Here is a 15,427-nt window from a genome sequence, read left to right on the forward strand (position 1 = left end):
TTCTGAGAATGAGCTGAATAGTCTAGGATCCCTGAAACATGGTACGTCCTGCAGGCACAAGCAATACATCTTAGACAAAAGTAGCTCCCAGTAGAAAAGAGGATCATGGAGAGAATGGCATTTTTTCAAGTATCTGCATGTAATCTCATGCAGGGCTTTAAAATTCAACAAAAAAAGCTCAGTGAATTAGGCTTAATATTTTAATAGGAAGTACTGGACACATGAAACAAAACAGTGGAATAATAGGATAATGCTGATCTGTGTTGCTAAACTGATGCACTACTGCATTTTAAGCTACTCGGAGCTTCCCCAATACACATTCACTCCTGTACAATGGTTGGAGTGATCAAGCCTGGAGATCACAAATACAGGAGCCTGGGGAGCTGAACTCCAACTCAAAAACCGGTCTGAACCGTTCATTTCCCTCAAGCATGAACTGCCTACAGCACAGTGTTGCAAGCACAAAAGGAGTCCAGGTTCCAAGAGGAACAGAGATGAGGCTTTCTATCTCCTATATCCTCGCCCAGCAAATAACCCTTTCCTGTTTAAATGGTTATAAATTTCAATAGCAACAAGTTTAGTTAGCAAACCTGCACTGGATCTTAAATGGGAACCCAACCAAAACAACTTCAGGGATAATTACACTTGATCTGGACTGCAAATTTGCTTACTTTGTGCAAGAATCCCCATGGCTGTATCCAATTCAAACAGCTACAAGCACCATCAAGTCTGGAAAACACAAATGCAAGGATCCAGGGAGCTCAATGCAAACTGAAATAAAGTTTGAACAGGGTTTGTTTTTTTTTCCTTCATGCCTGAACTGCCTTACATCTTTGTAACAATCAAACAGGAACTGTTTACCATATGAAAGCAAATATTATTTCTGTTGTTATGGCTATTTAGACATCTGATAGCCTCAGGCAACCCAAAGCAGCCCCAACAATAACAGCTCAACTTAAAAGTCAAAGGGCAGATACCTCTGAAGCGAGAGATGACACAGAAACAGCAGTAGACCTTGAATGACGGAAAGAACCTGAACACTTCAGAGTATATTTCATTCATCCTCACAACCCTCTTGAAGGCAGAACAGGCACATTTGATCACTGATGGTGCTAAATGCCAGAAAACCCAACAGCAAAATGCTCTTCCCACAAAGCCCTTCTCTAGGGGAACGGCAAAGGCTATCAGCAGTTCAGTTCAGAGGGGTTCGGGGCTCTGGCAAATGGCACTGGGAAATGATTCGTGCCATGTTCTCAATTAGCTGGCAGAGAGGGCAGAAAGTGTTAATATCTTTTAAATTAATTAACTCTTATTTTTTAAAATAATTCTCTGGTAAACATGAGTGACAGAACCTCTATCAAAGAAAGCATTAGCTGTCTCTGGTAAGAGGATCCTTTGATTCTTTAGCATCCAGGCTGAACAGGCATAGAAGTTTTAAGATATCAGTACACTAATCCTACTGCTCATGAGCCTGTTCAAACTAGTGGAAAGGACAACATTGGATTTCCAGTTCCACGTTTGGCTTGATTTTTAGAGCCCTAGAACACAATTCAGGACACAGGGGAGGTATTGGCTTGAAAATAAATGCTGGGTTCCAGGAGCAAGTAGTTTCAAGTTGGATTAACCATGGGACTGCCAGCCCACAGCTGGGTCTCCTGGGTCTCATATTGTGCAGTGGTGGCAATACTTCTTGGCATAGGAGAAAGAAAATGGCAATTACCTTTCTGCTGGGAAAGGGGAATAGAAGCCAGTACTGCATAGGTAAGACTGCAATCTCAGGAAAGGACCTCACCCTGCCACTTCAGAGAAAGCATGCTGTTTTTCGTGCAATTGCTGCTTCTCACCAGTAAGGAGAGGTGCATAAATGTGTATAAAAGGCTTCTCTAGGGGTGTAAAAGCTGTTATACATTACATGTTTTCAAAGCTGGTCTAAGGACAAAGATTTGTCCTTCCCCTTTAAATCAAAGATTAATAGTAACTGTGCACTCAAGAACTGTAACAGTGAGAGCATATTTACCACCGGTATTTTGAATTTTATTGCTGCAGACAATGGCATCAATCTGTGGTCAACAGACCTCTAAATTCCTTGACTACTTTTAGAACTTCATAAAAAGTAACTGTGAAGATGTAGCTTACTGTCTTCATCGGAAAATTTTTGGGAGTCCACAAACCAAAAAAAGTGAAGTTATAAACCATACTTCAGATTATAAATTGGCTGGCATTTCTGACACTGGCAGAGAAAATTACTTCTTTTTTTGTTGGTGAAAGTACAGAAAACTCTTGGGTTTTTGTGTTTTTCATAGAGATAAAACTGAAATGTACCAAGCATTGCTGCTGTTTTTCCTCCTGGATTCACTTCAGATTTATTTATAGCAGGGCTTTCTACCTTTATCTGCAAATGTCACAATTGAGCTAGTGACTTTATATAGTTTCTTGGTTTAATAACTATGGTAGATATAGCACATGTTCTGCCTCTGCCTCTCTCTGAAAGTAAACAAAACTAATCAGGTCTAAAAACTAGTTTATATCTCACTGTTCATAGCAAAGAGAAAGAGTTGGGCACAGATAACCTAATTTTCACCTGCTTCTGCTTACTGCATATACACTAACTCAATTTAGATTGATTGGCTGATGTTTGCAGACTTACTACAGTGGCACAAGGGTACTACATCCATTCAGCTTATTTTTAAAAAAGACAAACCAAGATGAAATGTTGTTCGTGCTCCTTTTTAATTTTATTTTAGCTCTTTGTTTCTCTCTTCAACTTCAAAGCACTGCCAATGTGAGGCACAGTTTCAGTGTGACAACTTTGTAAAATTAAAATAGAAAAAACGTGCCAGCATCAATCTGCTTTACGTTGGAAAGCACAACAGCCTTGAGACAGAAATGACGACTTATGAGAGCAAGCTATAATGAACCCAGAAGTGCTATCTGCAGGAGGAAAAATATATTAAGACTGGAGGTTGAACACTCCTGACACAATTTGTCTTCCTCAATAGGAGCCTCCTGTTCCCCAGTTGCAGTGCACAGTCAAGTCTGACTCCAAAAGCAAGGGAAAATTATCAATATGAACCCCGCAATTCTGTTGGCTAGAATCTCTTATTTGACTTGCAGCTGCCTAAAGTCCAAATTAAAAAAAAAATACAGCACAGAATAAAGCTGAGCCTGCAAGAGACTTCCCCCACCTGCGGCCTGCCACCGGCTAGGGAGGAAGGTAGGAAGGAAGGGAGCCACCCTGGCAGTGGGAGCCCCAGGGGTGACCCCCGCCAGCCAGCCCAGGGGCACCTGAGCCACCCACCCCGCCACGAACCAGGAAAGCAGGAGCAGAGGCTGCCCAGCAACTGCAGACACGAGGCTGTGGGAAGGGCCAGCCCGTCCTGGGTAACCCTTGCTCCCCTGCGGGAACAGGACAGGGGTGCGGGGGCAGGGAGGCCTCCCTGCGGCAGGGGAAACGGCCCAGTGCCCAGGAGGGCTCCCAGCCTGAGAACTGCCTCCCCATTCCTCAATCCAAAAAAGCCCAAATGTCATGGCAGGACAAGCACGTTCCCAAACATGGTCCTATTTAAGAGGGAGCTTAGAGAGGGTTAAGGGTCTGATACCAACAGTATCAGTAAAAATCAGCGGTAGGTGCCCAGGTAGCTGAGCCATTCTCAAATTGCAATATCGCTGGAAAAATAAATTTTACTGTCTAGTGAGTATTCTTCGACATCTTTGCACAGACATCCTTTCATTATCTGTGAACTGCAATGTATTTAGCTAGCTCCTGTTCTTTTCACAGCAATGTATCCGAGGCACTATCTCAATTCTCTTAAAATACATTGTTAGCAAAGCGCACCATATGAGCATATATGCTATATATGCCAGTAAGTAGGTAGCATTACTTTATATTGCTTTTCAAAGACATGCTTTCCCATTAAAAAGAGCTTCTGGTAGGCTCAAAGCAGAGATATTTTTCTGTCTTGTGCTTGAAAAAAAATTTTCTTTCTTCCTTGAAGAGCTGGTGAATGCTATGAACTTACTTTCTAACTTTAATTTGTATCATTTTACTTAATACACATTTACCAAAAGCCTAGATTATTTCAACTACATAAAAAGCAAAATTAACAGGTTATAAATTGCATATATCAGAGAGTACTTTCTCATTTGATTTTTTCAGTGCAAACTAAACAGAGTTGCCAACCATCCCTAAATGTGCATGTTTCGTTGTTACAGAATTAAATACTAGCAGCAGTGGAACACAAAGCTAGACCTGAAATAATCTTACTAATTAAATAAATTTTAAAAAGCATTTCTGTGGTAGTCATCAACATAATCATATGAACACATAATAATATGTAATGAATTCTAAATATTGAATCATTTTAACCAAAAATTACATCACTATAAACCTAGAATCTGCATGTTAGACCTGTGCTTAATAGGTAGGCAATATCAGACACTATATAAAAGTAATTTTAACAGAACTAACATCAATAATTTGATGTTTTATGCACTTGTATAGTGTTATAAATACATATAATTGGCAGCAGATTAATATCCCAAAAGTGTTATAATCTGTTGGCATAGTGCCATATTTAAAAAAATTAATTTTATTTATGAGTGCATGCATCTGGTTCTAATGAACAAAGTTTACCTGCTAATATCAGTGTTTGTATGATTGATGACATTAACACAATAGTGTCATCAATGTGCCTGTCAAAACAGCCATTTGAAAATGACAACTACACACAAACTAGACATTGAAAGGTAAAAAGGCAGAAAATCACAGCCGGGCATTAAGCAATCATTTGGTTCAGTGCTTTGTAAACCCAAGGATAGCTTTGTTATTATTAACATGGTCATCCCTAATCTAGAAGTATTGCTACTGTTGACAATTTCTTGCTATGTTCTGAGATGCTTTAAAGAGAAAAACATACACCAGAGATTCTCTTTTGTGTGTTAACCAGACTATCAATTTGACTATAACACAGTATCCATCTCAAAGCATCCTAGCTAACAATGTTTGGATCTATCTATGAGCAGTGATCCAGACAATTTCCCTTCTTCTTTTCTGCACAACAGGATGGAATGGTTTCCCATGCTTAACAACAGGGAATCAAGGATGGACAGAATGGCCTGAAGACTGAAGTTGGGCTGACTACTTTTACCCCAAGAGTTTATTCTGCTGTTTAGAAGTTTACAGGGTAATTTCTAAATAATAAAAATATTGTGTAAAAACTTTTCTAGCCCATTCTGACTCTCTCTACTCCTCTGAGCCTCCCTGGGAAGAACTTGAGGAGGAGTTGTAATATAAGGTTAATATACTCTTTTGCATTTTTTCCACAAGGAGCAAAACTTTCTGATTCTCGCTGTTCTTACCACTCTATAGCAGACCACTTCAGCCATCAATATTTTCAGGATGTCTTCTGTAGAATATTCTTCCCTCAGGTATACAACATTACTGAATTCACTCTCTCAAATGGAAATTTGAGAGCATGCAAGGCAGCACACACTATGCATGAAGGAAATGCAGAAACATTTATCCACACAGCTTACATTAGCCACACTGGTCTCATAGCTGGTCCTTGTGTCACAGAATTTTCACCAGTATCATTAATTAAGAAAAAACACATCTTTGCAGAAGCACACAGAAACATCTGGTACCTAGGCAGCTATGGCAGATGCCTCACAGATCTGAGGAAAATGTTCCCATGTTCTGTTAAACCAAAAATATGGTTACGACACTCATTCTTTGGCTGAAGAGAATATCACTGCAGGAACTTCTGAGAAACAGATTTGTCACTAAGAACTGCAGCATTTCACGGACTTTATTTATTTATTTAAGATGAAACATCCATACTTTGGCTATGTCTTTTGAAATCAAATTGAAGGGGATATTTTTCTTCCTGCTGATAAACAGATTTTTTTTCTTTTTTTTTGTGACTTAAAATCCATTTAATCTGTGCTTTTTTTTTGTTCCCTGGCCTCTCTTCCTCTTAACATGCTTGCAGCTTCTCATAGAAGTGTTTTATAAAATTCCCCTTGGAATATGCCTCTTCTGCATCAGAAGCAGAATTCATTTGGGCTCTTATGGAAAGTGTCGAAAGATGAGGCGATGCAGAATAACTGGTCCTTGCTCAGTAGTGCTGCTCACAGAACTTTCTTTACCCCAAAACAATATATTTCCGTTTGATTCCCATCCTGCTGCTTGAAGGACAGAAAGATTTATGCAGGTCATTAAAGGGGGGTGGAAGCGAACTCCAGGTTTGAGAAGCCTTCAACATATTTCTTGGACTGACATGAGGCCAGCTGAAAAGAAGGGATTTCCTTTTGTTTCTGTAAAGCTGACAGATATACCATGAAACTGATTGCACTTGGTAATTCCAAAAAAGCAGAAGAAAGGAAAAGGAGGCGGCCAATTTATGTCCACAGGTGTTAAATGTATAATCATCTCGGATGCACCAATATTAGGTCAACGGAGCCAGCATGCTACAAGAAACACAGAAGCTCTTTTATTTAAGGTCCAAGTTCATGTCACTCTAAGCCAGCTGCTAAATAGACAACAGTGTGAATACCAACAGGAAGAGTAATTCTGCTACTTCTAAGACACCGTGATATGCTCTCAGCCCAGTCATGTTACATGGTGCAGTTGAAATACAGTAAATACAGTACTATGAGCATCCCTTGGGACTGATGCAAAGAAAGCTGGTTTACTTGAATTTTAGAGAGGAGCTTGAGAATTCATATGTTCTACTTGAAACCTACATTAAACCAAGGTTTAAACCTTGGATGAATTAAAGGCAAAACTTATTGTTACTAGTACTTCAAAAATAGAAAAATAATTTAAAAAAGGACAAGCCACTACTTGACTGTCAAGAAAAAAATATCAAAAAAATCTTATGGGAGCAACTGTTTCTATAAGATCTCTCTTGAGAGCCAAAGGTTTGGGATTTTTTCCTTTTTTATCATACTGCTTAAGATGTGCAAAACTTTCAACTGGCAAATATGCTTCTTTAGGATCTGAAATATGTCATAAGAACAACTGTGCCAGATCAGACCACAGGTATGTCCATCTTTGGGTGCTCAGGACCAGAACACCAGGGTGCCACACAGGTAATTATAGTCCCTCACAGCACAGAGGAACAGTGACAACAATTTGCTCTTGCATCAATTCAGTTATTCTGGAGCCTAATCACTTCCTTTTTAACTGAAGATTTATTTATTTACTGAATTATTTATTTATTAGGTTTTATTTATTTAAAGTTATTTCAGAGAAGTTCTACTGTCTGGGTTATGACAAAAGGTCATATTAGACTTACAGGCCAGAAGAAATCATTACAATTACTGACAAAAATCAAAGTTGAGATGTTCGTTCAAAATCTTGAGTCTCACTGAATCACCCTTACCAATTTAGTCTATATTCACAGTGGTCTTAGTTTATTATTCTCAACTCCAACAGGCAAAACACCTGCAACACCACAACCACACAGTACACAGAAGCACTAAAATATTCCTCCCTTCATTCCAGTTGTCATTGTAAGAAATTGCTTCATAGGTATGGAGTAAATCAGGACCTGCTGCCATAAAAACAACCTGAATGTGCAAGTTTCAAAGAGCACTATGTTATTATTACAACTCAAAAACCTGTAAATCCAGAGTAGCTGAGGCACCAACTATACAGGAGGAACAAATCCCCGTCTAGGGTCTCTCCAATTGGATGGGTAATTCAGTGTCTAAGGGGCCTCTCCTAGAGGGGAAAAAAACCCAGAAAAAAATCACAAACCAAAAAACCATCACACTTCCTTCTGAGTGTCAATAACTATCAACCCTGCAAGACAAACATAGCCAAAGATCTCACTTTCAGAGACACAGAAACATTAATCAGGACAAGAGCAGTCTCATACATCAATGCACTGCAAGATGACATATGAAAAGGTCCAAAATAAGGTTTTTTCCTAATGTCACAGCAACATTTGGGTCTAAGTAAGCATCAAAGGTCTCTGCCATTATTCCCAGTTATCCGCTGGATTGCTGTTTACGGAAAATGTTATTTAGTAGTAGGCATTTCAGCAGCACACTGACTGAGAACCTATTTTATTTTAGCTGAATGTTTCTAGAGCTTGACAGTAAAAGATATGCATAAGCCATGTTGACTGTCATCTTCCACTTTTAATTTGACTGTCAGACATACAAGTTACTTGCTAATGTTTCATTCCAATTTCAGCATCATGAGCCTGTTGCATAAGCTGCCTGCTAAAAGCTGTTCCAGATGGAATGGCAGTATTTTGTAGGACCCCAAAGATGTAGCTATAGAGATGAATATGTGTCAACAGCATTGAAAGCATGACCTTTCTTCCCTTTTTTTTCGTTGTTGTCAGCAGTTTTTATTTCCACCCTATAATTTTTCCACATTCTTTATAAGATAGGCGATGTGGGGAGGAATAAAAAAAAAAAAAAAAAAAGAGTTTAAATCTCTCAGCCATCTTCCATCACCTGCAAGCACATCTACCTGACTACGCAAGGCAGAGGACAAAGGAGGAAGGTTTATAAACAAACAGGTATCTTCAAAATGACAGCCAAGGCCCAACATTTATTTTAAAAAGGAAACAAAACCCAGTCCCCTACTAACATAAGTTCCAGAACGATGGAGAACTTTGATGGTTTTCATAACAGATACTTTCTCTCATGAGTAGTCAGTAAAGAGCCTGCACTCCTCTCATTGGAAACAGGCTTCAGAAAGCAACACATTAACAATGAATAATTTCTTTTACCAATTGTACCATTTTTACTGATAATTCATATACTATATTAACGTCACGGAACATTCACTATTAGCTCTTATTAAAATAAGTCACAAAAAGTCTACTTATCCTTCTCAAATAAAAATATGTAAATTACACCCACTGCTCACCTTAAACAATACAGGTAAAACAATACACTTTTTCTGAAGTGTAGGTTGTGTAAGGAACGCAAAGATGACTTTTCCCCCCACACACACGTACCTCTTTACACCCTCAAAAGAGGAAATTACCACAGGGCACTTCTGTGCTTTTTCAGGCGATCAATTCAGTATTCTGAAGTATTACAAATATTTCATTTACATTTCTTTGTTTTTCCTCTACAATATAAAGTAATTTCTTTTTGACACAGAATGCCACAGCATACAGTACAAGGAAGGGGGGAAAAAAAAAGCAGTGCAGGGCTGAAAAACAACAGAAAGCATCGAGAAGGAACGGCTTTTGGTAATTTGACAGCCCTCAGCTAGCTGCTTAGTTGGATTTACAAAAGGTTCTTTAAGAGCAGCAGTTTTTCATGGTGTAAGAGTGCCACACAGCTCTGGTTCCTGCAGTGCCTCACACCAACAACTTCAAAACTAACTCACTGCAGATGTCCCTCTGATCATCTAATCAGACATCAAAAGCAATAGGCTGACAAGCTCCTGCGCTGATTAGGAGTGTTCTATATATGTTCCACAGCGTAAACAGACACACAGTAGTTGCTTTTAAAAATGGATTCACCCACATCAGAATTCCCTTTTAAAAAACTCAGACTGTTTGGAACTCCCCAGCTGAATGACAGGAAATTCTTTTGAATCTCCCCAGATCTTCTGTTCAGTTCCACACAGCAGCATTTCAAGAGCAGGAGTTAAATTACTAATAGGAAAATTTTTACCAGAAAAAAGTAAATGCCTTCCACATATTAAAAACCTTCCTGTTCTGAATGACCACATCACGTCAGGGAAGCAGTCTTGCCTCCACCATGCAACAGACACTGTAATACTTAAGATGTGTTTCCATCTCTACTTTGTTGTCTAATTATTATACACCAACAAGCACTGGATTTAAAGCACTCTAAGTGCACCATCCTTCCAGCACTGCCAGTTCCTGAAGAATTACTGCATTTCTCCCACTATCTGGTTTCCTTCTCATAGCTCACCTCCTGGAATCACATAACCATGGGAGAATTTAATATTGAAACTCTAACACATGCAAAAGGACCAGAAATTAAAACTATATGACCTAGTCAGGGTGAGTAAACATACTGGACAAAAGTTTTATCTTCTAAAATCAAAGAGACAATACAACCCTCATAGCAGTGCAGTCTCTTAGCTCGAGCCTTAGCAGAAACCCGCTGGATCAACCCAAGTTATAGACTACAGCAATATTCTATCACTGTGTCAAGAAAGACCTTTTCTGCCTTGCCCTGCTTTTGAATAGCCTGATTAGATGAAGTAATCATTCTGCCTTTTTCTTATAAGAAAATACCCACACATTTTGAAAGTACTACCGATAATCTTTATCTCAAAGCCAAGCTCTGATTGCAGTATCTCTTTATATTTACGTATGTACATAAAATAGTACGTAAAAGGAACAAACAATGGAGCTGCATCCTTACACATGCTCACATTATGCTAACCTGCAGACACTTACTCAGGAATAATAACTCAGCTAATACATTACAAACACAATTAATGGCCAGAAGAACCAGAGGAGGTTTCAAACCTTTTTAACAAGGGCTTGAAACATAAAAATGTTCTGATTATATATGAACCTTATCCAAAATTGCAAATTATATGTCTACAATGCATAAAATACAGTCAATTTCAAGTCACAACTAGGTAAAACCTGAAACTGTACTGAGCCACTGGAGCAGCTCTTCAATTGATCCAGCATCTCATTGTATCTTTAAATATGGATAAATGCAATTTAATCAGCCATTCCCATTGATTAACTCCAAGTTAATCTAAGTATTTATTGAGGAAACGTGCAACTATAAAAGAAAGTCATGCAGAACGTAGCAACCCCATAACAATCACCAAGTTTTGTTAACAAGAAGGGGTGAAACCTTAGTCCCACCAGAATTAATGCAAAACTCCCATCAACTTAAAGAGGACCACAATCCTTCATCTAAAACTCATGACAGATCAAGTCTTAAGACAGTAGGGAAGTCTGTTCCTGGGCAGAAAGAGAGATAAGCAGAAGTAATAGCTCCAGAAAGGAAATTTTAGCAAGTACTACCCGAATGAACTGGACTAAGCAAAAGCAGCAAAATGTACTCTGCTCCCAAAAGGTTCAAAAAAAACAAACCAAAGAACCCCACAATTCAGACTTTCTGCCTTGCTGTGCCTCAATTATGGTTCCCTGAGGTCCACTCTGGAGACCTAGGGAGGGAAGTTTCCATTTTTGAAAGCCTGGCCGGGGCTCTGTGATTGTAACTAAATAGAAGAGCTTAACAGTTGCCTTCATAAATTAACTCATAAATTAACAAATTCACTAACAAATATCTTTTCTTCAATAACAAATTCAGATGTTTGTTATCCCTCTTTTTCCCTGATTATACTCTCTAAATTTTTCAGCGGCAGCTATCACAATAAGGAAGGAGAGGCCTGGATGAAAAAAGAAACTCAAATTTTGTACCATCTGTTAAATGACTTCCAGTCTGAGAGAACAGATGCTGGACTTCACTATCAGTTTTTGATTGATCTAGAAGTATTTTGTTAATTGGGGCTTAAATGACAGCTAAGACAAAATAAGTGCCAGAGAAAATATGAAAGAATAGCTCAAATTCTTCTCAAACTACCTGGTCACTCAAAAAAGATTTTGTAATTTTGGTAATCATCATATAGCATGGGAAAAAAAAAAAAGCCACCTTCCTTTGAATGAATGGGACATCTAAAAACCAGAATATATGCTCTGCTTAGATACTATAAATACTGTGAACAGCTCAAATGGTTAATCAGGTTCCTCCAGTTCACCTGAACCAGATAGCAATTTTCTTTTCTTATATTACTGCATGTTTGCAGTTATTTTATGCATTACTTATTGTATATCTGTCCTGCACTCTCCTAGAGACAAGTCAGTGCTGTCTTGAGCGATTCATATGATAATCACCTCTCAAAAATCAGATCAGCTACTGGTGTACCAGTACATACTGTATAAGACAGCATATAGTGTAACTACGAGTATTTCTACGTAGAACCAAACTGCCAGTTCTACATGTGCCAAGCACCAAAACGCCAGAAGTGCCAAAACAATTAAGCTAATTATGGAAGCCAGTTTCATTTACAAAATGATTGCTAAGATAATTGTGGCATAAATACAGAGACTTAATTTTTACTACATGCACTGAAAATTGTTTCATCTACCAACAGCTCTGGTGTTTCTAACTTGCATGTGACTGCAAGGAAGCAATTTAACACGGAAAAAAAAATGTGTTTGTGGCAAAGGAAATGCAGTACTAATTTTAAATTTTCAGCAGCAATATACAGAACAAATGAATTTTCTCTACATACTGCTTTAACACTTGCACGAAAGAGCATAGCTATATCCAGGTTTTTGTGCCATGTTTTTTCATTTGTCAGATATCGATTCTGCCCCGTGTTTTAAAACAATCTGTACCTAATTTAACCTATGTTATTTAAGCTTTCTATGCTTCCCAAAACATTATGGCAAAGCATATTTCAGTATGATTGACGAGTATTTTAGAAATGGTACTGTTGCAAAAGTAAGAGCTGGTGTAATGTATTTTGCTGTAACATTTTCACTCTAGCAATAAAAACTTGCAGCCTTCTGGGCCTTTTTTCCCCGCACTTACATGACATTTAAAAAATCGGAGAGCCTTCTCCACTGTTGTTATCTGTCCAGCTTTGACTGTTACCCCTATAGCTGACGGTGGGATGCTCTGTATTTTAGCCATAGAGAATGCCTTTAGGATCAGAGGATTCCTGTGTACTGATGCAAGTCAGTGAGGCATGGTGAGGTTTTAGCCTCCAAACATAACTTAATTCCTCATACGATAGCATAAAATGCACTTGTCACCACCAATAATATATTAAAAAAAAAAAATCTGTCTTTCTCTCCTTGATAATCAAAACTAAAGCATTTGATATATGTCCTGGAATGCAACAAATTTCCCCAATTTTTCCACTTTTTTTTCAATTTTCATGGTTATAAAATACTAGAGGTCACCATTACATATTGACATACTCACTTTACACATTTATCAACATTGCAAAGAGGGTAAGATCTGCACTGTTAACCAAGAATTCTTCTTTGTAGTTTCATTTATCAGACTAAGTCAGTATTTCATCAATATGTAAGTGCTTGCAGCAAACATCACGAAAAACCTCTCAGCTCAAACAGGTCTGACAAATGACAGAGGACTTTGACAAAGTTGACCCCTTGTAACACCATAATGTACTTGGAGAGTCACTAGCACTTTTAAAACTGCACCACTTAGCAAATAATACAAGCCATTGCAAAATAAGATGCACAGTAAATATTTAGATGCACACATGCATGGCCATGCAAAGAGAAACAATGAACAGAAAACTAAAATCCTGTGTTAGCCTTCAGAATGACAGTTAAGATTGAGACCCATAAAACATCATTTATACACAAGTCATCTGACTTTCTATTTACTTACCTCATTCACATTAACTTAACTGGATGTATAGTCTTAAATGCAACATCTTCAGCTGAAAAGGTTCCCACCCCCAGCATGTGTTGCTGAACCCCAGCTCTTTCCTCCTGCTCCCTAATGTGCCAATATGGCCATTTGTGGAATCTTGCTATAAACTAGTTGTGATCAAGGCTGAAACATCCCCCTCGTGCCAAGCAAAGAGGCTAGGTTCTTCTGAGTGTTTTTTGTTTTGAAACAAAACAGTGATAGATCATTTTACACAACTGGGGACAGGGAGTGAGTTGCAATACTGAATAGGGAAGCTAAAGGGGAAAAGGCATAAATTTCACAAGCAAATGAAAGCAGGTGCAACTGTGCCATCATTTAAGCCAGCATTCATCTGGCATAAAGTAGTGCAGAAGCAGACCCACCAGAGCTTTCTAGGCAAACATCAAGTCTATGAAAAAACTCCATTCTACTTGATACACTTATGTATCCCAGCTGACATTCAGAGATTCTAAAGAATTTCATCTTTTTATAAGTAATATAGGAACACCTTCCCTGCAAACAAACACAAAGCTTCAGGCCTTAAAATTGCAAAGTAAAAAATGTGGCCCAAGCGCGACCACGACAGCAACACTTTTAGAAGATTGAAGACAGCCTGCAATAACATCTGATTAAGAGTTACTGCATCCTCACTAATTGTGTCTTTGCACTAATATTTAGTAATAACTATGCTGAAAAAACATTTGTCCTCAAGAGGGAAGAGTCAGTTGTAAAACAGTGAGAGAAAGAAGAGACCACGCAGGATAGTAGCAGGGTGCCAAAGGAAGACAGAAGTGCCACAAGAAAACAAAGTAAAAAAGGGTGCAAGACCAATGAAGCATATTAAAGGGGAATTACATTTTTTCCACTAAGCAATGGTAAACTGGACAATGATACTGAGCAAATAAACAATTGCCAAAAGTTCAGTTCATATTCCGGTGCCTTATGTCACCATTGAGCTTTACATAAATCTCTTATTTTTAAAAAAAGAGAACCACTGTTCAGTGACTGTATCATCTGAAACACCCATTTTGTCCAGAGGAAATTCGCTCCTTTACAGAAAACCAGTATTATGCACTTTGTTTTAGATTCAAATTCATATGTAGCTTATAAAACTGCTATATACCAACAGGTAAGAAAAGTTTTTGTCCTTAAGAAAAAGGTGAGTTACATGACACCTACTGCCACAACATGCTTGAGACTGTGGTCACTGGGATGAGAAGCACTTGGGCGGAAGTCAGCAGGTGGGCCCAAAGCTGGATCACTGCTCCTTCGTACTAGAAGTGGTGTGCCTAAGAGACAAAAGACATAGCAATGGTTCAAGGGTGCTACAGGAACACAAGGTAAAGCTTCACGTGATTTAACTGAGAGGTGTACAGCGCTTAAATACAAGCTTATCAGTGGCAAAATTCACCTGGTAAATTACTAGATTTGATGGGGTTGTGCCATTTAGTATTTATTAAGCTAAAGAAATGTGAACTTTTTAAGTGCTCTTATACAGACTTTCACCCATGAGCTGCTAAATTAGGTGAAAACTGCTGACAAACAGGAGAAAAAAACCCACACCTTCTCGGGAAAACAAACAAGTAGTTTCATGCATCTCTGACTACACCATCAAGTTCTGACAGGGAAATCATACGCTTGATCTAAGGAATAACTGTGAACACAGGAAGAACTGGACCACTATTGTTAGTTCCTACAAATGGCAGTGGTTACTTAACTAAACCAGAACACGGTCTAAAGCCTTTCACTGCACACTAAGGACAGCTCTCTGTGCTGTTCTGCATTGACCCACCAAACTGGGATCTCACAATCTCATTTTCAACTGTTCCTTACCTTCTTCTGGTGTATGTCCAAAAGCCACACTGAGCAACTGCTTGCCACTCCCATACCAATTATACAAGCCCACATTTAACCTGTACGGAAGGTCGCTTTGAATATGATGGCATGACCATATATATACAGTCATAAATTTTATTTCCGTAAGCTCAAATAGTGCAAC

General features: G+C 38.6%; 1 protein-coding gene across 5 annotated transcripts in view; it reads right to left on the reverse strand.

Moving 5' to 3' along the window:
- PARD3B (par-3 family cell polarity regulator beta) overlaps window positions 1-15,427 on the reverse strand; it is a 429,076-nt gene that overhangs the window by 263,876 nt on the left and 149,773 nt on the right. For all 5 annotated transcript variants that reach the window (XR_011048762.1, XM_068407693.1, XM_068407691.1 and 2 more), the window contains one exon: window positions 14,608-14,717. Coding sequence is in view for 4 of the 5 variants with exons in the window: in XM_068407693.1 (XP_068263794.1) it covers window positions 14,608-14,717 (110 nt within the window). In the remaining variant the exon portion in view is untranslated. The remainder of the gene's footprint in view (window positions 1-14,607; window positions 14,718-15,427) is intronic.

Source organism: Nyctibius grandis, chromosome 9, assembly GCF_013368605.1.
Source record: "Nyctibius grandis isolate bNycGra1 chromosome 9, bNycGra1.pri, whole genome shotgun sequence".
Classification (NCBI taxonomy): domain Eukaryota; kingdom Metazoa; phylum Chordata; class Aves; order Nyctibiiformes; family Nyctibiidae; genus Nyctibius; species Nyctibius grandis.